We start from the raw sequence: 23,390 nt of genomic DNA, 5'->3' as shown, positions 1-23,390 counted from the left end.
AGAAATACGGCATTTTTATATTTAGATATTTTAAAATATCTTTAAATTTTTTTATTCTTAGGTTATTATTCTTACACATCTTTATTTTAGATTTAGTCATTTTGATGCTATCATAAATGATGTCTGTGTCTTTAATTTCAATTCTTACTGTTGCTGGTATAGGAAAATACAGTGGATTCTTAAATATTTTTTTATATCCAGCAACTTGTTAAACTCTCAATAATTCTAATTTTATAGGTTCTTTTGTATTCTATGTACACATCATAATCTACAAATAATAACAGTTTAGTTTCTTTCTTTATGATCCTTACATCTTTTATTTATTTTCTTGTCTTACTCTGCTGGCTAGGACATCCGGTACAGTGGTGAATAGAAGTGGTGATAGCGGGGCATCCTAGTCTTGGTGCTGATCTCAAAATGAATGCATTCGACGTGTCATCATAGGTATGATGTTTCCCATAGGTTTTTGTAGGTACTTTTTATCATTTAAGAAAGTTAATTTCTATCCCCGGTTTCTAAGAGTTTTTCTTTTATTGTGAATAGTATTGAGTATTCTTCAAAATTTTTGAGCATCTAAGATAGTCAAATGATTTTTCTTTTTCTTCTGTTAATACGAGTAATTCTATTGGCTTAATGCTACAAAGTCAAATCAATTTTCCACATAGGGTGACCAACCGTCCTGGTTGACCTGGGGATCTATTAGTTCTTATCATTCTATATTATGCTTTCTAAACCCACTAAGACAGTTGATTCCCCTAACTGCATCCTTTGTACAAACTAAACTTAGTCATTATGTGTGTCATCCCCTAAATGAAATGGGTTTTTAATATTTTGTTTAGGATTTTTTGCATCTGTGTTCATGAGTGAGATTATGTTTCTCTCTTACATGAATCTTGCCTAGTTTTGACATAAAAATTATCTTAGCTTTATCAAATAAATTGGTCAGTACATTCTATGGAGGAATGCTGGTAAAACAATTTGGACCTGTGATTTGTTATCAGCAAGTTTTAAATTATTGATGTAGTTATTGAGGAGTTACATGCTTTTTAGGTTTTATTCCCTTTTTTGTATTTAAAATTTTTAATGCTTAATTATTTGGAAAGCAGGGTGAAAGAGAGACAGCCCACCACTAGTTCACTCCCCAAATGGCTGCAACAGCCTGGGCTGGGTCAGGCCCACATGGGTGTCAGGAACCCGGGTACTTGGACCATCATCTGCTGCCTCCCTAGTGCACTGGCAGGAAGCAGAGTAGCCAGGACCTGTATTGATGCTCTGATATAGGCTGCAGGCATCCTGAGCAGCAGTTTAACTCACACTACAACACCCACTCCCAGGTTATGGTTTCAGATATCACTTTGGATATACTCTTTCTAGGAATTACCTATTTTATCTAAATTTTGAAATTGTTTAGTGTAAGATTGATCTCAACAGTCTCTAGGTTTTAGTATCTTTAGGGTTTTCAGTGTAATCTTCACTTTTAATATCAACATGGCTTAGTGTGGTGTTCCTTCTTCCTTTATTTCTTAATCAGTTCTTGCCAGGGATGTATCAATTTCATGAGTTTTAACTAAGAACAAATTTTTGGCTTTATCTCTCTGGGTATTTTGTTTTTGTTTTATTAATTTAGGTTCTTTATTTTCTCATTTTTAAGATTTTTTTTGTTACTTTTCTAATTTCTTGACTTGGATATGCATATAGTTATGTGGGCTGCTTTTTTTTTAATATGGAAACTTTAAGGTCATAGTTTTTCCTTTTTGTTTTAAGTTGCATTTATTATTTTACTATCATATTTTGTCATTATCAAGTTCAAAATAATTTCTGATTTTCATTATAATTTTTTCTTGGTCCTGTGGATTAATTAGGAATATGCTTATTACTTGAACATGAGGATTTTCTTGTTGTGTTTTTCATTATGGATTTCTTTTATAATTGCATTATAATCAGAAGATGCTTTGAGTTTTTCCTTGAATGTAGTATTTGCTCTATCTCCTGCTAATTGGCTAAGCCTTGACATATAAGTGTTTTCTGCAACTGGATGGTATAATACAAAGCTATTAAATGTGTGGTGAGAATTTTCTGCATCCTGACCTTTGTCACCTGATTATATGCATTACTGAATCGTCATATTTGATGTGAGTTTCTCATAGACACCACATATTGAAACTCTTTTTCTTTATTTCATTCTAGTTTCAGTGACTCAATTGTGTATTTAGACTTTTTAACCACCATTTTATTGGTTTTTTCCTCTTTTGTTCGATTTTGGGTTGCTGCTGTTGTTTTTCTCCTTGTGACTTCCTGAGGTTTTTTTTTTTCAGAATCCTGTTTTTGTTCATCTGTAATGTTTCTGAGTATGTTTCTTTGTATAGCTTTTCAATGTTCTATGTATTATATCTGTAATTTATCACAGTCCTGATGTTGGCATCTGCTTACATTTGCCTTTAGATAAGTCATCTTACTTTACCCTGTCTCTGCCCATTTATCCATCCATCCATATGGGTTTTTATTCCATCCATCCATATGGGTTTTTTTCCAAAATTAAAAAAAAAAGTATCTTTGGGAGGGCTGAATGAAGTCTTACAATCGCCTGCCATAATAGTAAGTCTGTGTATGTTTGTAGGGTAGAGTATGGGGTTATTGGGGTTTTCACTGCTGTAATGTTAACTTCCTATGGCTAAATGCTTTGCGTTTGGTAGCAACTCTGTTAGAATTAGTACATACTAAGTTCTGCTACACTTTTTTTTCACCAGCTTTTTTCCTGACAATGTAACCATGTATTATTTTGTTCCATTGGAGTAGTTATCCATAATTTATCCTCAATTATATTAGCTTCTGAAAAACAAAATTCTGTAGGGTTCAATACTTTATTATCTTTAACGAACCGCTAATGAAGTTCAAATAAATGAATACCAGTGAAGCCACAACATCAAAGCTGATGTCAGTCACTATTTTTGATTTTTTTTACGTTTTCGTCTTAATAAAAAGGGACTCTGAGTTTTTTCCTTACTTTTAAATTTAAATGATTCTGTGATTTTGGAGGAGCAGTCAGCACAGTGTTAAGAGAGTACTTGCTCTTGATGCCTTAGGAATATGTCCTGAAGTACCATCTCCTATCTCTTCATCTTATTATTGAGTAGCCTCAAATTTGGTTATTTGGGCAAATTTGGAACAGTAGTTTATCGTTCCCTATTTGTGACTGATTTTCATTCAGGTAATAGGAGATCTTCTTCATGGATTTTCCTTTCATATATCTCTTGAACAGTCTTGGGTATCTATTCATGCTTTTGTTCTAGATTCTGCTTCTTGTGGTCATGTTGATTGCAGAGTGAATTGTGTCCAGTTTTCCTTTTCACTTATTTTTGATGGTTGTCCTTTCTTTTTCTTGTGTTTACCAGTGCTAGCACATCTTGTCTTAAGCAGTCAGTTCCAAACTGCTTCAGAATGTCATCTTGAAATGGAAGTGGCTGAAAAATTTTAAGATTTATTCATTTATTTATTTGAAAGGCAGAGAGACACAGAGAGAGATATCTTTCATCTGCTGATTTATTCCCTAGATGGCCGCAATGGCCAGGGCTGGGCCAGGCCAAACCTAGGAGCTTCTTCCAGGTCTCCCATGTGAGTAGCACAGGTCCAGGCAGTTGGGCCATCCTCCGCTGCTTTTTCTGGGCCATCAGCAGAGAGCTAGATCAAAAGTGGAGCAGCTGGGCCCACATGGGAAGCTAACGTTGCTTTACCCTCTACACCTTAGCACCGGCCACTCTATAAACACTTCGATTCCTCTGAATGTTTTTTTGTCTTAATGCTTCTTGCCTGACACTTTTTCAGACTTTCTCACATAGATATCAGGGCAGCACTTATATCTTAGTTATCGCATTTTAAATTGAACTGTTTGAATATTCGTGCTTCTATATAGTTCATCTTGTATGAAGTATTCTCCTTATATAACAGTAAATGTAATATCCAGCCAAAGCTTTGGAGCAGTAGGAAGGTGGGACATTATCTTTGGAGGATATTATAGTTCGGTATTTTCTGATTTCTGATTTCGATGACATTAGAATTGTTGTTTTCTTGGCATTTCAAGTTCAAAAGTGGAATAAAAACTATTGCCTTCATCTTACTGTGTATTGTGTATCATATTAGTGATACTGGCTATTTCTGGATATCGATATTACTAATTACTTTGTCCTTTTTGAAGAAGAGACTTTTTAAACAATTATACTAAAGACCCCTGATATTTAAGCATTTGTTTAAATAAAGATTAAAGAGTGGAACATTTCAAAGTAATTAAAGGAAAATAAGTTTAAGAGGAGATCATGGGAGTACTCTGCTGAGTTAGAGCTCAGGATCACTGCAGTTCTGAATTTCCGGGCACCAAAAGGCTTCAGTGATGGTGAGGACTAGCTTGGAATGGCTGCAGATGGGTGCGACGAGTAGAGAGTGGTTTGAATACTTGATTTGACCACACCAGAATGGTTTTTATATTAGATGGAAGGGGCAGAAATTATGAGTCCTGTGTACATTAGAGAATTTGTTGCATTGTCTTCCCAGGGAGAGCAAGATTTCAGTTAAGGAAGCAGTTTTTCTTGTCAGATTTTAAGGTGGAGAAACGTTTATTGAAGTGGGTGGATGAGTTGAAAGCATTTGACAATGTTAATCACTTTTTTAACTTCTGGCTCCGAAACTATTCTGTCTTTCTCCCTTCTTTTTGTGGATACCACTTTGCCATTCTTGATAGATAATACTACCTCTTCCTTTGTTCATCTTTTATTTCAAGTTTACCACGTTTTGGTGGTTATAAAATCAGTTATTTAAATTGGTATAGTGTTTCTGGGAAGCTATTTTGTGTTACATAATGAAGAGTATTTATTTTGATCAAATAATTTCATTTTAATAACTTAAAATCTGAAGTAAATTTTTAATAGAATCTGAAATTGAAATGAAATAAAATGTGAAAGACTCATGTACAATTATTTATCATAGTTTGTGAACAACATAAATCTTTAGTGAAAGGGGAATGGTTAAATATACTGCTGATTATTACCTAACACTTAAAATATTTGCATTTTGATGGTATGGAATAGTTATGACAAAATAGTAATAGACAAAATCAGAAAGTTTAAACTTACTTTAAATAGGTTTGGAAATCTCCTAAGAAGGAAATGTTAAGATACTAATTTTATGGTTGCTTTTGGGTGGTGTAATTTAACTATGTCAGACTAATTTTTAATTGTAAAATTGATTTAATAACTGATGATGAATTTTTATTTGATTTTTAACAATTAAATGAGATTAATATGAATGTTCTTTGGATATCATGCATTTTTAAGTCACTGCCATTGTTCATCTTCCATATTTTTTATGTAACATTAATCTCAAAGTATTAAAGAAGTACAGCATTGTGCTTCCTAAAAGATAAATCTCTTTTTTGTTTTGTTTTGTGGTGGTGGTGTTTTTTCATCCCCCTAATTTACCATTAATACCCAGTTTTATAGAAAATATTTCCCAAATGTAAAGTTATTTTATGATTGTGGTGATGCCAGTGTGATTGGTTTAGGCTTTTTTTTCTCTCTCTCTCTCTTTAATCTACAGCAACTGGAACAGATCCAGAAGGAACTGAGTGTTTTGGAAGAGGATATTAAAAGAGTGGAAGTAAGAAATCAAGAATTTCTTGCATTTTTAGCAGCTTTTCAATTTCATGAAACTATCACCTTTTCTTTAAGTTGCTCTATTAAATTTATGGGGTTGGTCTCAGTTTTGAAAAAAGTAACAGATGCTACTTTCATTTTAATCGAGAATATATTTTTATAAGAAAAAGCTGGATACTTTATGATGATAAAGTGTAGTCTAAATTTGTTCTCAAAATGTTTTACTACCTCCATTCTTTTTGATTAGATTGAAAACATCAGTCAGTTGTCTTAGTGTGTCATGATATTTACTGAGTGGAACATTTCCAAATAATTAAATGAAAACCATGGTTATTCCTGCAAGATGATTCTTTAGTTTCATTCTTTTATTAAGCAAAAAATGTTTATATGTATATTATGTGCACTACTATATGCACATAATTGAAAGAGAGATAATGAGACTATTTCACCAATATTTGGGAGTTTGGGAGGACAATAGTCTAATACTGCTTACTGTAGAAATCCATGGGATGATATTTGGGAGGCTCAAAGGCTGTTTGCCTTTAGCTATATTTAAATTTAGTTTGCATTTTTAATTATTCTCATGTGTTATAATTTTCTTTTGCTGACAAGCATGTATTAAAGAACTGACTTGTTATTACATTTATGTCACTTGCTTTCTCTACATGATTGAGCTGAGATTGGATTAGTCAAAATTAATTCAATTTGATTATGCCTCTTTAGTCTCATTTTAAAATTTTCTGTTTTTGCATTAACCAAAATGTAGCACATGTAGAAGTAAACCAGTTGTCATTATGATTTAGAGACATAATATATGAGAGATTGATTGATTATGAGGCCTTTTCCTCTGGGTTAACAATCCAAAATTGAGAGTAAGTTATTATTAAACAAAGGTAATATTTGAATCAAGAGGAGTGCTACTTAATGTTTGTGGAGAATATTTTTAAAGTAGAGCATGACATAACTCTGATTTTTTTGTACTTTGAAGTTGATGATCCACTTAGCTTACTCTCTTATTGATCTTAGTGTTTATTAATAGGGTATCACCTGGTTAATAATTAGCTAGTTCACTGTTTACATAGTATACTGTACATATCCTTTAAAGCACTTACATTTGTCTTTGCTTTTGGTGATTTCATTAGTGATAATCAATGTTTATTATTAAAGAACTTAGAGTTTTTAAAAATATGTACTATGGAAAAGGCTTTGCTATTAACATTTTAGATAACCTTGCCTTCATACTCTGGAGAGGAAGCTTTGAGAAAATTGGCTGTTGAGACAAAAAGGAACTGCTGAAAGCCTAGGATTGGAAAGGAGTATAATACCACATCTCTTTTTGATTTATGCATCTTCTATGTGCAGTGTCTAGCATAACTCAAATAATTGCACTTTCAGGAAATGAGCGGCTTGTACTCTCCTGTCAGTGAGGACAGCACTGTGCCTCAATTTGAAGCTCCTTCTCCATCACACAGGTACAGAGCTTCATATTTGCAGTTTTTTCAGATTTGTGTTACAAGGTTTGTATATGCAACCAGTCTTTGGAAGCCTATTCCACACAATATACAAAACTCATAAAAAATTACTTTTAGCTGTGAACTGGAAATGAGATTCAGATGCCTGTCTGTTTCTTTAATGTTGTGAACTTTCATGCCAAGAATAGTTAGAATAATAATATAATTTAATGAATTTCCAGTTGCCTTAAAAGTTTGATGAATTCCTTGAAATGATAGTTTTAAATATCTTGTGAATTAAAGTCAGACGTCATTAAAATATAAATTCAAAAACATGAAATGGTAATATCAAGGAGAAATATGATTTTTAAAAGCTTGACTTTTCTCAGAGTCACTGGAATCTCTTGAGCAGAATGTGTTTTCCAGATTTACCATGAGTGCAGTAGACAGATTTGTTAGTTTAGATCTCCCTGGTGTTTACTTATAACTTCCTGTTATTAATTTAATTTAGCCTTCCCTTCTATTAGAGCAGGGATTGTATTTATCTTGCTCAAATATCTCTTTCCCTAGATGTGAGAATAACGCCTGACCTCTTTAACAAGTATTGGTAGAATATAATGACTGCCTGTGGTACATTGTAACCATTCCATTTAGAATAATGCTGTGAAGCATGGTTTGGGAACATCTGGCCAACAGGCCATAAAAGGCCCAAGTAATCATTTGGTTTGGCCCTGCCCAGACAACCACAAGCAGAATTTGAAATTCAAGAAATCTATAACAGGCTAATTTTGAAGTTGATAATTTTGTATTGCCTGCAAATAATGTTTGAAATAATTGATATCCCCTTGCTTCAGTGGAAACTTTTCATGTAAATATTTTGAGGAAGACCTGTGGGCCAGTGCCCTTATGGTAGGTTACACTAACCTTCATAACTTTTTATCAGTTCACAAGGCTAATATGAGTTTGGTGTGGTTTGATAAGTAGGGGATCTCATTAAGGAACATTTGTGGGAGGTTTGGTATTTGCCTCATTAACCATAGTATAGAGAATCTTCTTGAGTTCTAGTTGATTCTGGGTGAGTTTAGCTGCATAATTCAGCCGATTTTCCTCCATATTTTACTTTATGTAAAACATTTGGGATTAAGTAGTTCTATGGAATATGGTTATCTTTAAGACTGGCTTTCATTTTCTAATATACATGAGGTCTTTGTCAACTGAATATTTATTGTATGAGGACATATAGGGAATACGTATCACAGAAAATTCTCCAAGATATTGATAGTTCATTTCCCTTGTGATATCCCTCTCTGCTTAACAGTACTATTTATTTGCATCTGTTAGGCCCAGGCCTTTGTTGCATATGCAGTCTGTCACTGATTGCTGGATTTTGTCACCATGTGACATTATAGTGTGTTTGATTACTTGGTGTATATTTTGAATGCCTCTAAGGAGTCAGGCTGTATTTTAGGTGTTGAATCTAGCTAACCAAATGCTTGCCCTTGTGGAACCTTTTGTGGTGTGTGTGTAGATTGAGAGAGACAGAAATCAAGCAAATGTGTAGGATAGTAGTAGTACATACCATACTAGTAGTACCTTAGGGAGAAAACTTAGACATGCTAGGGGTTTTCAAGAGGATTCTATTTTAGTGTGGATGACTGGGCTTCTCTAAGGAAGTGACATTTAAGCCAACACATGAATAAACAATAAATATGATGGAGAATAATGTTGATCAGGTCTGATTTAGATTTTATGTTTATTTGCATTTCCATGTTTAAGACAAAGAAAATATTATCTGTGTCCCTCTCAATCCCCTGCCATTGGAAGCAAACAGAAAAGTGGAGAGGGCATTATAGCAGTCAGAACAAAGGAAATGATGGTTTGGATTAGGATTTTTTTGGTAGAAGAGGTAAGAACAGTTGTATAATAAAGCAGCAGAACTTATAAAAGATACAAAATTTCATGAAGTCTAGGAAAATGTTGGAGAATTGGTAGAATCAGTTGTAAAACTATTGCCAAATGAGATTCTGGTAGTATTATACTGGTTAACAGATGAAACAGGGGAAATAAGCAAATACAGCATTTTTTCAAAAAGGTTTTTTGATGTTTTCTTTCAACAAGAGATTTAAATAGCACTAAAGAATAGAGAGACACACTTGGGAAAAATGATATAGGCCTTAATTACTCTTTTATGAAAATGACTGTTAAGATTAAGATGTGAAATCCAAAATGTTAGGAAAAATGTTTTGCTACATATCAGTATTTGATTTTTCTTTTTTTTTTTTTTTTTTTTTTTTTTTCAAAAAAATAGCTTATCGTTGCAGTTATATTAACCCCTTTTCTTTTTTTAAAGATTTATTTATTTGCTTGAAAGTCAGAATTACACAGAGAGAGGAGAGGTAGAGAAAGAGGTCTTCCATCCGCTGGTTCACTCCCAAATTGGCTGCAGTGGTCGGAGTTACACAGATCTGAAGCCAGGAGCTTCTTCCGGATCTCCCACACGGGTACAGGGGCCCAGGGACTTCGGCCATCTTCTGCTGGTTTCGCAGGCCATAGCAGAAAGCTGGATTGGAAGTGGAACAGCTGGGACATGTACCAGCGCCCATATGCGATGCTGGCACTACAGGTGGCGGCTTTACCCACTGCACCACAGCACTGACACACACACACACACACACACACCCCTTCTTTCATGGTTGCTAGCTTCATTATTTAACTGTTAGAATATTTTTGTTTTGGGGCCTGCACTGTGGATCAGTGGGTTAACGCTCTGGCTTGAAGCACCAGCGTCCCATATGGGCTCTGGTTCGAGTCCCACTTCGATCCAGCTGTCTGCTGTGGCCTGGGAAAGCAGTAGAAAATGGTCCAAGACCTTGGGCCCCTGCTACCCACTTGGGAAACCTGGAAGAAGCTCCTGGCTCCTGGCTTCAGATCAGCACAGCTCCATCCGTTGAGGCCAATTTGGGAGTGAACCTTCAGATGGGGGATCTCTCTCTCTCTCTCTCTCTCTCTCACCTCCTTTCCTCTCTCAGTGTAACTCTGACTTTCAAGTAAATAAATCTTTAAAAAAAGAAGAAGAATATTTTTGTTTTTATTCTTTACTATAAAGTTTTGGTCTTTAAAAATTTTTTTCTGGATTTTTTTTCTATAATGAGGACCTTTTTGTTTCAGGTTAATGAAGTCTTTTCACAGATTCTGGTTTTATATTTCGATTATGTATTTAAATGAAAATAAAAACGGAGACCACATTATGGTGTTCTCTGTCCTCCACCCCCATTTGCATTCTACCTGCCTTGAAGAAATGATGTCATATCCTCTCTCTGCTCTTGCCGCTGCATCATTTAGATCCTCCTTAGCACGTGGAGTCTAGCAGTGATCTTTTAACTATTCTTACACATCATGGCCAAAAATGTGCTCCTTTCCTACTTAACCTTTCAGTGCCTTTCTGCTATTTACATTGGTTTCAGTACAACTCTTTGCATACCCGCTATAATCACCTGAGCCCTAACTTAGCATTTCTGTCTTAAAACTGTTAATAACTAGGGCTGGTATTGTGGTGCAGTGGGTTGGGTCTCCGCCTGCAATGCCAGCATCCCATATGTCCACCAGTTCAAGTCCCAGCTGCTCCACTTCCAGTCCAGCTCTCTGCTTATGCACCTGGAAAAGAAGAGGATGGCCCAGGTGCTTGGGCCCCTACACCCATGGGACTGGGAAGAAACTCCTGGCTCCTAGCTTTGGCCTGGATTAGCCCTGGCTGTTGTGGCCATCTGGGGAATGAACCAGTGGATAGAGGATTTCTATCCTCTCTCTGTGGCTCTGCCTTCCAGTAAATAAAATAAATTTTAAACAAATAAACAAGAAATTGATTATAACTCCCAAAGCAGTGTGTCAGGATATCTTCCCTTGTGCTGTACCTTTTGCCTGGAAACTCCTCATGGATTCTTCTAAGTAGTTCCACCCATCCCCCAAGAGTAGCTGTCTCTGATAGTGTAGTATAAACTTGTTCCTACTCTGTTATGGTTAGCTATAAATATGATGTGATAGGGGACACTGGCATTCTTTTAGTTAGATTATTTTAAAAGATTTATTTATTTGTTTTGAAAGACTGAGAGAGAGAGATTGATTCCATCCACTGGTTCACTTCCCAGATAGCTACAACAGCCGGGGCTCGGCCGTGCTGAAGCCAGGAGCCAGGAGCTTCTTCCAGGTTTCCCAAGTGGGTAGCAGGGGCCCAAGCATCTGGGCCTTTCTCATTGCTTTTCCCAAGCCATTAGCAGGGAGCTAGATCAGAAGAGGGATACTATACCATGACCCCAGCCTCTTTATTTAGATTTTAAGATCTTCTTAAAGTCATTACTAGTATCTTGTAAATTTCTAAATGCTTCTCACTGATATGATTTCTTGTCTTAAAAATTATTTTCATAATGTTTTATTCTTTTCTATAAGCAAGTATTTCAGAATTGTCAGTTATTAGTATCATTTCTCTGTATATTCACAGCTTCAGAGAACTTGATTTGAAGATAAATTTTTAATTAAAGCTTCCCTATCTGCTTCAGATAGTTCTATTTTAATATGACCCAGATAGTCACTGGAATTAAATTTGCAGAAAAGCTCTTGTTTCCCTAGGATAAAATAGTAAGTGAGTACAATGGAAGTAACAAATGAATTTTTTTCTGATTTAGAGCTCTCATGTTTAAGATGCTTTTGCCGATAAAAGATTTATAATTGACAATGTTTGATTTTTTTTAAAAAAAATAGGCATGCATCAATTTTCATTTTGAATTGCTTACTTTAAGTTTCCCATGGTAAAGGAAGAGGTTTATAAATAAAATGTATAGGTAAGACTTATATATAATCTACTTTCTGTTTTTCTTTAACTACTCTAACAGCATTTTCATTGGATTTCTATCATTTTGACAAAGTCCGGAGATAATCGAAGGAAAGAACCAAGAGGTCACTTTATGGATTATGGATGCTAGGAATATTTAGCTGTTCTTTAAGGTTTCTATATAAGCTACTAATCTAACACCTTATAAAAGTATGTACTTCATAATTTAGTAAACTAATGAAATTCAGAAGCCTTTCTTTAAAAAAAAAGTTTATTTATTTGAAAAGCAGAGTGGCAGAGAGGGAGAGAGACAGATTTTTCCATTTGCTGATTCACTCCAAATCGTCGCAACAGCCAGGGTTAGGCCAGGTCAAAGCCAGGAACCAGCAACTCCATTCTAGTCTCCAATATGGGAGGCAGGGGCCCAATTACTTAGGCCGTCTTCTGCTGCATTCCCAGGCATTCCAATATGGAATGCTGCGTCTCAGGTGGCAGCTTACTCTGCTGTGCCACAATGCTGGCTCCATTCAAGAAGCTTGATTAAGCATGATGGTTTTTGGACAGGATTGAGAAATTTCTGTCCAACTTAGCACTATGCAATTATACTTACCTCTAGAAAATGTGTGTGTGTGTGTGCGCACGCGCATGCGCGCAAGAGCGCTCAGGAATGGATAGGGAGGTCTGTGTGGTATAATGGATGAAAAACAAGTCAGCTTTTTTCATATTGAGTCTTTGGATCATTTTAGCACCCATAACCACTGTAGTGTTAATTATCCCTTTTTCACAAATTAATGCTTAAATTCTTGGTACTTTTGGCAATAGTTTCCTTGGGAAGATTGGTTTTTTTAAAGACTTATTTATTTATTTGAAAGTTAAAGCTATAAGAGAGGGCGAGGCAGAAGTAGAAAGAGAGAGAGAGAGAAAGGTCTTCCATCCACCAGTTTGCTCCCCAAATGGCTGCAATGGCCAGGGCTGGGCCAAACCGAAGCCAGGGTCTAGGAGCTTCATCTGAGTCTCTCACATGGGTGGAGGGGCCCAAGAATTTGGGCCATCTTTCACTGCTTTCCCAGTTACATTAGCACAGGGAGCTGCATCAGAAGTGGAGCCAGGCTGGCGCCGCGGCTCACTAGGCTAATCCTCCACCTTGCGGCGCCGACACTCTGGGTTCTAGTCACGGTCGGGGCACCAGATTCTTTCCTGGTTGCCCCTCTTCCAGGCCTGCTCTCTGCTGTGGCCAGGGAGTGCAGTGGAGGATGGCCCAAGTACTTGGGCCTTGCACCCCATGGGAGACCAGGAAAAGCACCTGGCTCCTGCCTTCGGATAGGCACGGTGCGCCGGCCGCAGCGCACCGGTGGCGGCGGCCATTGGAGGGTGAACCAACGGCAAAAGGAAGACTTTTCTCTCTGTCTCTCTCTCTCTCACTGTCCACTCTGCCTGTCAAAAAAAAAAAAAAAAAAAAAAGAAAGAAAGAAAAGAAAAGTGGAGCCAACCAGGACTTGAACTGGTGCCCATATGGGATGCTGGTGCTGCAGGCAGCAGCTTTACCCACTATGCCACAGTGCTGGCCTCAGGAAGATAATTTTTTAAAACATAGAAACGGAAGCTATTATGCTTAAGTATAAGTAATCTGTATAAATTTATCACTACTTTATTGTGTATTTTAAAGGGATCTTCCTTTATAATGTGTATTTTGTATTTTAAAGGAATCTTCCTTTAAAACATGTAAAACATTTTATATATAACCTTTATTTTCCTAAGAGAGGGAGGTTGTAACAATATGGGAAATTCTTTATATACAAGCTAATGCTTTTTTTCAAATCTCCAAGGTATAGATGATTACAAATAGATTTTAAGAAATCTCCGCTCTGCTTGCATTGGAGACTTTTGAAGATACTTGATGGTTTGCCGTATTTTAATAAAATTTTCTTGTAATGTGGGAGAAGTAGTACAAATAGTTGATTATTTTATTGCTGTGAGTACTAATGCTTACTTGCCTTAACTCTGACCCAAAAAAGTTGAACTTTATGCCATTGAAGACATTGAAGACACTTAAGGAATTTTAACTTGAACTAAACCAAAATCAAACACAAAATACAAAAAAAAAATTTCCTTGATGACAACATAAAGGGTGTTCTTTATGTATCTGTAACTTCTTATTAAAATTGATATGTAATAGAAATGAAGCAACTTATGAAAATATTTTTTAGACAGTATAATTTTTTTTATTTAGAATAATTTAAAAGTTTTTTTTTTTCCTTCACTCATTCAGCCAGTATTTGGGGTATACCAGGCATGCCTAAAACAGTGTGTCAGGCACTGGGATGCATTTGGAATATGATAGACCTTAGGACCCTGCTGTCAGTGTTACACAGATTCAGGATAGAAAATGAGTTATACTGATAGATAGGCTCTTTTTCTTTTTCTTTTTCTTTTTCTCTTTCTTTTTCTTTCCTTCCTTCCATCCTTCCATCCTTCCTCTTTCATTCTGTTCATTTCATTTCCTCCTTTTATTTTAAAGACAGAGATACAGAGAGAGGAGAGCTAGAGATCTTCCATACATTGGTTCATTCCCCAAATGGCCTCAATGGCCAGTTCTGGGCCAGGCTGAAGCCAAGAGGGAGCTTCTTGTAGGTCTCCCAGGTGGGTGCAGTGAGCCATCTTTAGCAGGGAACTGGATCAAAAGTCCTACAGTCAGGACTTGAACACTGCCTTGCGGGATGCCAGGACTGCATCCTTCTACACCACAGCTCTGGTAATGGATTATTCTTCTTAAAATATGATGTAAGAGACTCTGATTCCAAGAATTTAAGCTCATCAAAATATATTTGTCTAATAAACTTCTATATCTGATTAGTAGATATTTCTTGTTTTTTTTTTTTTAACAAAACATTGGGCTTCTTGTTATACACTTATTGTCACTGCTTCATGAAACTATTATAACAGTCTATTTACATTCTTAAACCTGAGGTCTGAAGAGACCAGATCAGTGTTCATGAGTGTCAAGCAAGATCCCTGTTTGAAATGCAGGTTTTTGGAACCTTGCTACCACATCTGATTCATCAGGTCTCAGGTGGGTCCTGAGTGTCAAATGCAAGTCTAGGGTGGGTGGTATAGATGGTATAGATTAAAAAATATAGAAACTTTGGAATGGGGTAAAGTTTTTTATTTGTTTTACTCTATATTATCCAAAGTTACATCTTGTTCTATAATGTCTTTAAAATCCATCAAATCAGGTTTCTTCAAAGTTCTTCGTTTTTATAACCTTTTTCTGAGTTTATTTTGAATAATTTTTGTGTATTTTTGTAACCCTAAATATGTGTAGCAGCTGTATCATCTGATAATTAAAATTTTATCCCTTGTGAATTAAAAAATAATTATGCTATACTGCAACTCATTGGAAAGTGTTAGTTGAATATAAAGTAGTCAGATACAGCTCTGTGTAATGAACTGAGACTTTCATCAGTTTTATTGGATCTGCAACAGTCTCGTCAGTCTTGTTCCATTGAGCTTATTCTTTTATGGTTTAGAAATGCTACCCAGCAGAGTTGTTTATTTACAAAGGCAGTAAAGCGGTAGACTTAGACTGGTTTCATCCTTCAGCGAATTTCCATCAGATTTGCTTTTGACATCTGCCAGTGGTACGTTTCTCTCTAAGGAAGCCACTTTAACAAAACTGTATAATGAGCTGCTCTTTTTTGTTTCTTTTCAACTTCAGGGTTGTTATGGAATGAATAACAGACATTTTAAAAGGCAGTGTAAGTGTTTTAAGTTCCACGTTCCCCTCATGCATTATCTAACTACCACTTTTCCTAACCATATACCAGTGAAAGGCCGAGAAACAGGTACTTGAGCAATTTTTGTCTAGAGTGCTGAAACACTGACAACTTCTACTCTTTAAATAATAAATTATAAGTGTATCTTTTCTCTAGAAACCATAGGTGTGTATTCTGGAGCCTAGAACTTTTATTGTTAAGCTAACCTTGCATTCCTCAAGTAAACAAATTTGTATGATATATAGTCCCAAAAACTGTATTGGAAATTTTTGGGTTCAAATGTGTTTCAGAGTAGTTTTTTCCCTATTCTTCCACCCCCAATTTAGAAAAGTAACACATGCATATATCATATAAGAAATGCTAAGATCTGCTCCCTATAACCAAACACATTAATATGTATTGAAACATGTCAGTTCTGTTTATGTAAAATTTTACCTTCATAAATGTAAAAATTCTTGGTTTTTTTTTTTAAGAGTTTTGGATTTTAGGAATTGAGGACGTATATCTTTTTGAACTCAGTATATTTAAGAGCTAGACTGTGTTATTACTCAAAGGCCATTTTGATAACTAGTGATTATTTATTTAAAATTTGTCTCATTGAAAGTCTTTCAAATACCATGAGAACAGAAGTTGTACTGTTTCTAAAAAGTTCTGAACAGTGTGAAGGTTCTATGTTAATACTGAGTTGTAATTTGAGTCAAAATCAAGAAGTCTATCTTAGAAATAGTGTCCTAGAGAACTGTATTTGCAGAGGTTGTGACTGTCACAGTAGCATTTCAACTATATACTGTTTACTGTTTTGTAATTAACATGTAATACCTCATGCAGTCCTTATAACATCCTATTTAATAGGCTTTATTACTCTATTTTAAAAATTAGCAAACAGAGCCAAAAAAGATGAATTTGCCCAGCTTCACACAGTAACATAACTGCTGTTCTAACTCATTTCCTTACTCTGGAGCCTATAGACCATTATGTCTGCTAGTAAATATAAATTAGCCTTTTTCAAATGCAGATCCAATCTAAAATTAGTAAATGCGTAATTTTAACCCAGGGTAAACCACTGTTTTGTCTCAGCTACCTCTTCATTATAGATACACGTTTAATGTAAAGCTAACTTAACAATGTGTCTTCAATTACAAAGTATATGTGCTTTTCAAAGTCAGTTATTTAAGTGAGAGTTATTTATTTACACACAGAGAGGAGAGGCAGAGAGAGAGAGAGAGAGATGTCCTCTGTCTGAAGGTTCACTCCCCAGTTGGCCTCAGTGGCCAAAGCTGTGCTGATCGGAAGCCAGGAGCCAGGAGTCAGGAGCTTCTTCCGGGTCTCCCACGTGGGTGCAGGGGCCTAAGAACTTGGGCCATCTTCTGCTGCTTTCCCAGGCCATAGCAGAAAGCTAGATTGGAAATGGAGCAGCCAGGTCTTGAACTGGCACCCATATGGGAAGCAAGCGGTTCAAGCCAGGGCACACAGTGCTGGCCCCAAAAAGTATGTTATTTCTAACTCAGTTTTAGATACTAACCTGAAGATTTCTTTCCCTTGCCATGTTTAGTGTCCATAAATTTTTATTACTCTTTGAAAACTTTATTAATTTAAAGCAGTTGATGGTTGTTTCATATTTACAAGTTACTATTTTTCCTTTTTCTAAATAATAGATATATGTGAGGTAGGTGGGCTAATCCAGAATTTTCCCACTCTAATTAGAGAATTTAAAAAGTACCTAGATAAATACATAGCATGGTGGTTCAATCTTGGCAATTGTTAGGGTTGAAAAAGCGTCTACCGCCCCAGGAACGAATCCAAGAGACTCTCTCATGCAATTAGCAAAGGGTTTAGTGATCCAGCATGCTGGGGCTCTCTGAACACACAAGAACAGAGAAGCCCCGAGAAGTCAAGGGCCAGGGTTTTTATAGGGTTTTTAGAGACATTTTACATTACAGCAAATCATCTTATTTGGCGGGAAATTCAAAGGACATCTAGATTTGATTGGCACATCCAGTGGCAGGAACGGACCCACTAAGGTGGTTGGATGGCTCTTGGGGTTGATGCCCTTTGAATTGATTGGCTGAAGCATAGGGTCTGGGCCGTTGGGGTGTACGTGCCAGACTGTAGGGTCTCACACAAGGTCATACAAGATCACGGGAAGGTTTGTGGCTTATCTAGGAACTGAGGGACAGGGAACTGGTGGGGTGAGGCAAGATACAGGAAAGGGGTAGGGAGGGGCTCTGCGCAGCCGGGCGGGTGAGGCAAAGGCCACATAGTTTCGGGCTCTTATCTTTACAGCTGTACCTGGAGCACCTAATTTCAGCTTTGGGGGAAAAAAAGTTTAGGGCTGTAATTTTAAACTTAATTTTTCACCTCCCACAGTGCCTGCTTCATTAATAATAAAATATCACTTAACCTTTCAGTATCTGCAACAAGCCACTGAGTAGTTATAAACGTAACTGTAGCATCATCACCCTATACACACCAAAATATCAGTATCGTTGTTCAGGTTTATAATCAAAAACTTTGAGTCATAAAACCATGCCAAACATAGTTAGAAATTGCTCTACCTTTTGGCTTCTAAATACCACATACTTTTGTTAATGCTGTGCAAATGCTAGGAAATCAGATTCTCTTTGTAAGAGGAACAAGAGATTGTTGAATGCATCTCCTGATTTTTAGCCCTGTTTGCTCCTACATGGAGTAGACTGAAAATGTGTAATCTTGTCAAAACAGTGACTGACTCTTCAGGGGGTAAGCTTTGGTTATATTTAATATAAAAAAAAAAACCACTATAAAGAATTCATGAAATCTTTATAGGTAATTAAAAGATTACTTTTTTTATAATTCAGTATTACTATAGGAACAATTAAGAAAACAATAAATTAACAGCTATATATTGGGGCTTGTCTGTGGTGTAGTGGGTAAAGCCGCCAGCATCCCATATGGGCGCCATTTTGAGTCCTGGCTGCTCCACTTCCAGTCTGGCTCTCTGCTATGGCCTGGGAAAGCAGTGGAAGATGGCCCAAGTCCTTGGGCCCCTGCACCCACGTGGGAGACCCAGAAGAAGCTCCTGGCTCCTGGCTTCGGATCGGCGCAACTCTGACCTTTGTGGCCAATTGGGGAGTGAATCAGTGGATGGAAGACTCACTCTCTCTCTCTCACTCTTACACTCTCTCTCTCTCTCTCTCTGCCGCTCCTTCTCTCTCTGTGTAACTCTGATTTTCAAATAAATAAATCTTTTTTAAAAAAGCTATATATTAATATATGCTTTAAAAGAAAAAAGGCTACCATGGGGGTGGCGTTTTTGGGCTGTGGTTTAAGCTGCCCTTTGCAATACACTGGTCCAATATCTCAGCGCTAGTTTGAGTCCTAGCTGCTCAGCTTCTGATCCAGCTTCCTGCTAATGCACCTAGAAAGGCAGTGGAAAATGGCCCAAGTACCTTGGCCCCTACCATCCATGTGGGAGACCCAAGATGGAGTTCCTAGTTCCTGACTTCTCTTGGTCAAGACCTGCCTGTTGCAGGCCATATGGGAAATGAACTAATAGTTGGAAGATTATTCTCTGTCTCTCTATTTTTGTTGTTCTTTCAGTTTAATACTAAAATAAATGTTTAAAAAAGACCACTGTGAGATACTTTCACATGGTTTGTCACGTTATTGAAAATGTGGGGCTTTATGTTAACTGACTTATTTTATTACTAGAAACTAAAATTTATTCAGTATTTACCATTATTTTGATAATTTTAAACCTCACTCCCCTCTTATTTGTCTTCATCATTTATTAGGTGGAGAACTAGAGATTAAATGAGATTGATAACTTCCCCAGAATCAAGTTTTTAGTTACTAACATGTAAAATTCAAAATATGCTCCTAAAAACACCCATTATTTTATCAATTCTGAAGTTATTTTAGCACAAAGTAATTAATGATTTTGTGTTTTTGTGAAGGGAACCATTTCAATTAGCGCCTATAATTAATTAGACTTCATTGCTGTGGACAAGAATGTACTATGTTTGTAATAGAAATACAGACAAAGAATACAAAGAAAATAAAAAGCTGTCAATATGTCATGATTGGTATATAGGCCAAATAGTTTTCCGTTGTTGATAAGTTTTCATAGGCTGATTTAATTAAAGATGAGGGCAGATAGGTGTAATGAATGGCGGCATAGATAAAGAAAGAATGGTTTGGATTTCTAGAGGGTTTTTTTTTTTTTTTTTGAGGGGGTGGTTACATTTAAGGGAGTGTACAGATGATATAACCAAATAAAAAGAGCCAGAGCAGAAAGCAGTTGATGTTTGACCAGGACAGAGTATTAGGTTTTGGATTATAAAAGAAAGGTTATTGTTATTTGTACATTTGCTCCATTGCATGCATAGTTTTCTTTCGCATAAGGCTTTATCATAACTTTTTGAGCTAGATAGGATAATAAGAAGGTCCTCGCCTTACTTTGCAAATTAGGAAACTGAATGATTGTGAGGTGATTCCTGAGAGTATATAGCTTTTCAGTGGTGTGGCAAGATCTGTTAACCACAGCCATTGCTTGCATGCTTGTGCTCTTTGCTCAGTAGTGTAAGTCCTGCCTTCCTTCAAATTAGAAACAACTTATTTGCCCTTCTAGAAATGAAACAGAGTTGTAAAATAGAGGCCTGCCTTGCAATCATTCCTATCATAAGTTTTCCTTGATATATGTACTTGAGGTGGTAGGAGAGTGGGTAAGTTGCTTAAATATTCACTGATTTTATGTTTGGATTGTGTAATCTAATGAATGGCAGCAGATTTATTCTTTGCTTAGAAATCAGAAATATCGGAATTATGTATGATATATTTTAGATTTACTTTTTCTGATACTATAATAATATAAGTATTGAAATCACATTTTTTTTCTCTTCATTTGCAGTAGTATTATTGATTCCACAGAATACAGCCAACCTCCAGGTTTCAGTGGCAGTTCTCAGGTAAATAATGTATTTAATAGTATGTTTAGTGGTACCTTGACCATTAGTGGTACCTTGACAAAATGGTAGAATTGTTACATAAATATACTCTCAGAAAATAGCCTTTTTGAATGCTGTGGCATTCATTAGAACTTGAATAGCTCTGATGCATAAGGGCAGAGTTAGCCGTTATTAGCCCTTGTATGTGAAAGATAAGAGTTAAAAAATTTAACTTACCTGTTATTAGACTGCGGGAGGAAGGAAATACTTTAAGAGGGAATTATGAGTAACCATGGTATTGTTTGTCTAAGAGTTACGATGTCAGTGGATTATCCGTCGTTACGTTGAAACATTCAGTTTTTTATGGAATGTAGACTACAGGCTTGAGCAAGACACATTATTTTCTCCTCTTCTAGATAACTGTATGATTATTTTGGCTTTTACTCGCTTCGTTTTTGACTTGGGAGTGCTGATATTTGTCAAATATTATTATTATATTGAAATAATTTCAGCCTCAGAATAAGTTAGAATACTAAAATGAATTTCTTTATATTTTTCACCCAGATTGTCCAAACACTAACATTTTATTACATTTGTTTTATTATTCTCATTCTGTCTCTCTTTTACATCTGTATCCATATAACTTTTTCTCTGGATTGTTTAAGTTTTAGACATGTTCTTTTGCCCTAAATATTTCATTGTATATTTCCCTAAAAGCAAAAATATTTTCCTATATATTCAAAATACAATTTTAAAATTAAAGAAGTTAACATTGATACCATTATCTAATCCTCAGATCTTTCTTAGATTTATGAATTATCCTAATAGTATTATTTTATAGTAAAAGGGGAAACAATGAGGTATATATTCACTTTGTGAAAATATATAGTACCAATATTTTTACCAACATGAAGCATACATGCTTTTTTATGATAAAGCTTTTGTACTTCTTTTCTCAAAACTTGTGTGCCTACCTATTAACGATTATAGTTAGTGTATATGACTGCTTTGCACATCTTCTGTCACCCTCATGGGCAGGCCTGCATTTGAGTAGCAATATGTTAGTATCTCCCAAGATATGTATATAGTGAAGGTAGCTCCTGGTTTGAGATAGTACACGGAAACAATATGTTAATATCTCCCAAGGCCCATTTACAAGAAACCCCATTGATGCATTGCTATTCTTGCACCAAAAATTTAGGAAGAATTTATAGATGATAAAAAAATATGCTTAGGGCAGGGCTGTCTGTGAGTGACTCTGTGCAGAGTAAATTCATGCTTCAGGACTGAACAATCAGGGTCTTTTGGAAAATTCAATCTTAGCATCTTCTAGAGAGCAGAAAATCCTACTATTGTTAACGCAATGGAAATAATATATGGCTGGCGCTGCAGCTCAACACGCTAATCCTCCACCTGTGGCGCCGGCACACCGGGTTCTAGTCCTGGTCGGGGCGCCGGATTCTGTCCCGGTTGCCCCTCTTCCAGGCCAGCTCTCTGCTGTGGCCAGGGAGTGCAGTGGAGGATGGCCCAAGTACTTGGGTCCTGCACCTGCATGGGAGACCAGGAGAAAGCACCTAGCTCCTGGCTTCGGATCAGTGTGGTACACCGGCCACAGTGTGCCAGCCACAGCGGCCACTGGGGAGTGAACCAATGGAAAAGGAAGACCTTTCTCTCTCTCTCTCTCTCTCTCTCTCTCTCTCTCACTGTCCACTCTGCCTGTCAAAAAAAAAAAAAAAAAGAAATAATATGATAAATTGCATAAAATACTTCACTCCTCATTCCTAGCTGTATTTATATCAGACAGACCTAAAATAAATTGACATAAAGATCAAAATAAAAGAATAGTTAAAGCCAAACTGGCAAATGCAAACTAAAGAATTTCATACACCAAAAGCTAAAATAAACATGAGAAAAAAAAAAGTACAAGTACTAATGAAAATAGAACTCCAGGAGAATCATGACAGAGTTTTCCATGTAATTGTACAAGCCATACTTCTCAAAAGTAATATACGGTTGTCCCTCAGAATCTGCAGGGGAATAGTTCCAGGTTACCCCCTGGCCCCACCCCTCCTGTTGCAAACTCCAGAATCTGATTTTTTAAAGCCCCTTTTATAAAATGGCATAGTATTTGCATGTAACTTGTGCACATCTTCGTGTGTACTTTTAAATTATCTCTATGTTACTTTAAGTACTTAGTACAATGTGAATAGTTGTATCATACTTCATTTTTAGATAAGAATGAAAGTAAATAAATAATTGTTTATCTCAAGAATCTACATTATTGTAAGAAAGTAAATGTAGAAAGACAAACTTTATACAGCATCCATAAACAACATAAATTGATACTATCTGTTATGATTCAGAATAGATTAAAAATAGACTATGCTGATACATACTAATCAAAATAGCAGTATTAATGATATAATTTCTAAAAAAATAGAAATACTAAAACAAAGCAAAAAAAATTCTAAGATTTATTTGAAAGGTAGTGTTAGAGAGAGACAGGGATGTTCCATCCACTGGTTCACTTCCCCAGATGGCTGTAATGGCCAAGACTGGGCCAAGCTGAAACCAAGAGCCAGGAGCTTCTTCCAAGTCTCCTACATGGGTGGAAATGGACTTAATCACTTGGGCCATCTTATGTTGCTTATTCTAAGCCATTAGCAGGGAACTGCAATGGAAGTGGAGCAGCCGGTTCACAAACCAGTGTGCACATAGGATGCCAACTCAAAGGTGGTTGCTCAACTAACTGTGCAACAATACCAGCCCCTAAA

At 36.3% G+C, this 23,390-nt stretch overlaps 1 protein-coding gene across 6 annotated transcripts in view; it reads left to right on the top strand.

The window, feature by feature from the left end:
- Positions 1–23,390, top strand: part of COP1 (COP1 E3 ubiquitin ligase) — a 209,089-nt gene that overhangs the window by 67,782 nt on the left and 117,917 nt on the right. For 5 of the 6 annotated variants that reach the window (XR_011390253.1, XM_051856981.2, XM_051856979.2 and 2 more), the window contains exons 7-9: positions 5,587–5,646; positions 7,038–7,114; positions 20,580–20,637. The exons of the other annotated variant lie outside the window; for it this stretch is intronic. Coding sequence is in view for 4 of the 5 variants with exons in the window: in XM_051856981.2 (XP_051712941.1) it covers positions 5,587–5,646; positions 7,038–7,114; positions 20,580–20,637 (195 nt within the window). In the remaining variant the exon portion in view is untranslated. The remainder of the gene's footprint in view (positions 1–5,586; positions 5,647–7,037; positions 7,115–20,579; positions 20,638–23,390) is intronic. 6 annotated transcript variants of the gene reach the window in all.

This window comes from Oryctolagus cuniculus, chromosome 7 (assembly GCF_964237555.1).
Source record: "Oryctolagus cuniculus chromosome 7, mOryCun1.1, whole genome shotgun sequence".
NCBI classification, from domain to species: Eukaryota; Metazoa; Chordata; class Mammalia; order Lagomorpha; family Leporidae; genus Oryctolagus; species Oryctolagus cuniculus.
Note: the sequence above shows the minus strand (reverse complement) of the source record. Positions and strands in the feature narration are given on the sequence as shown.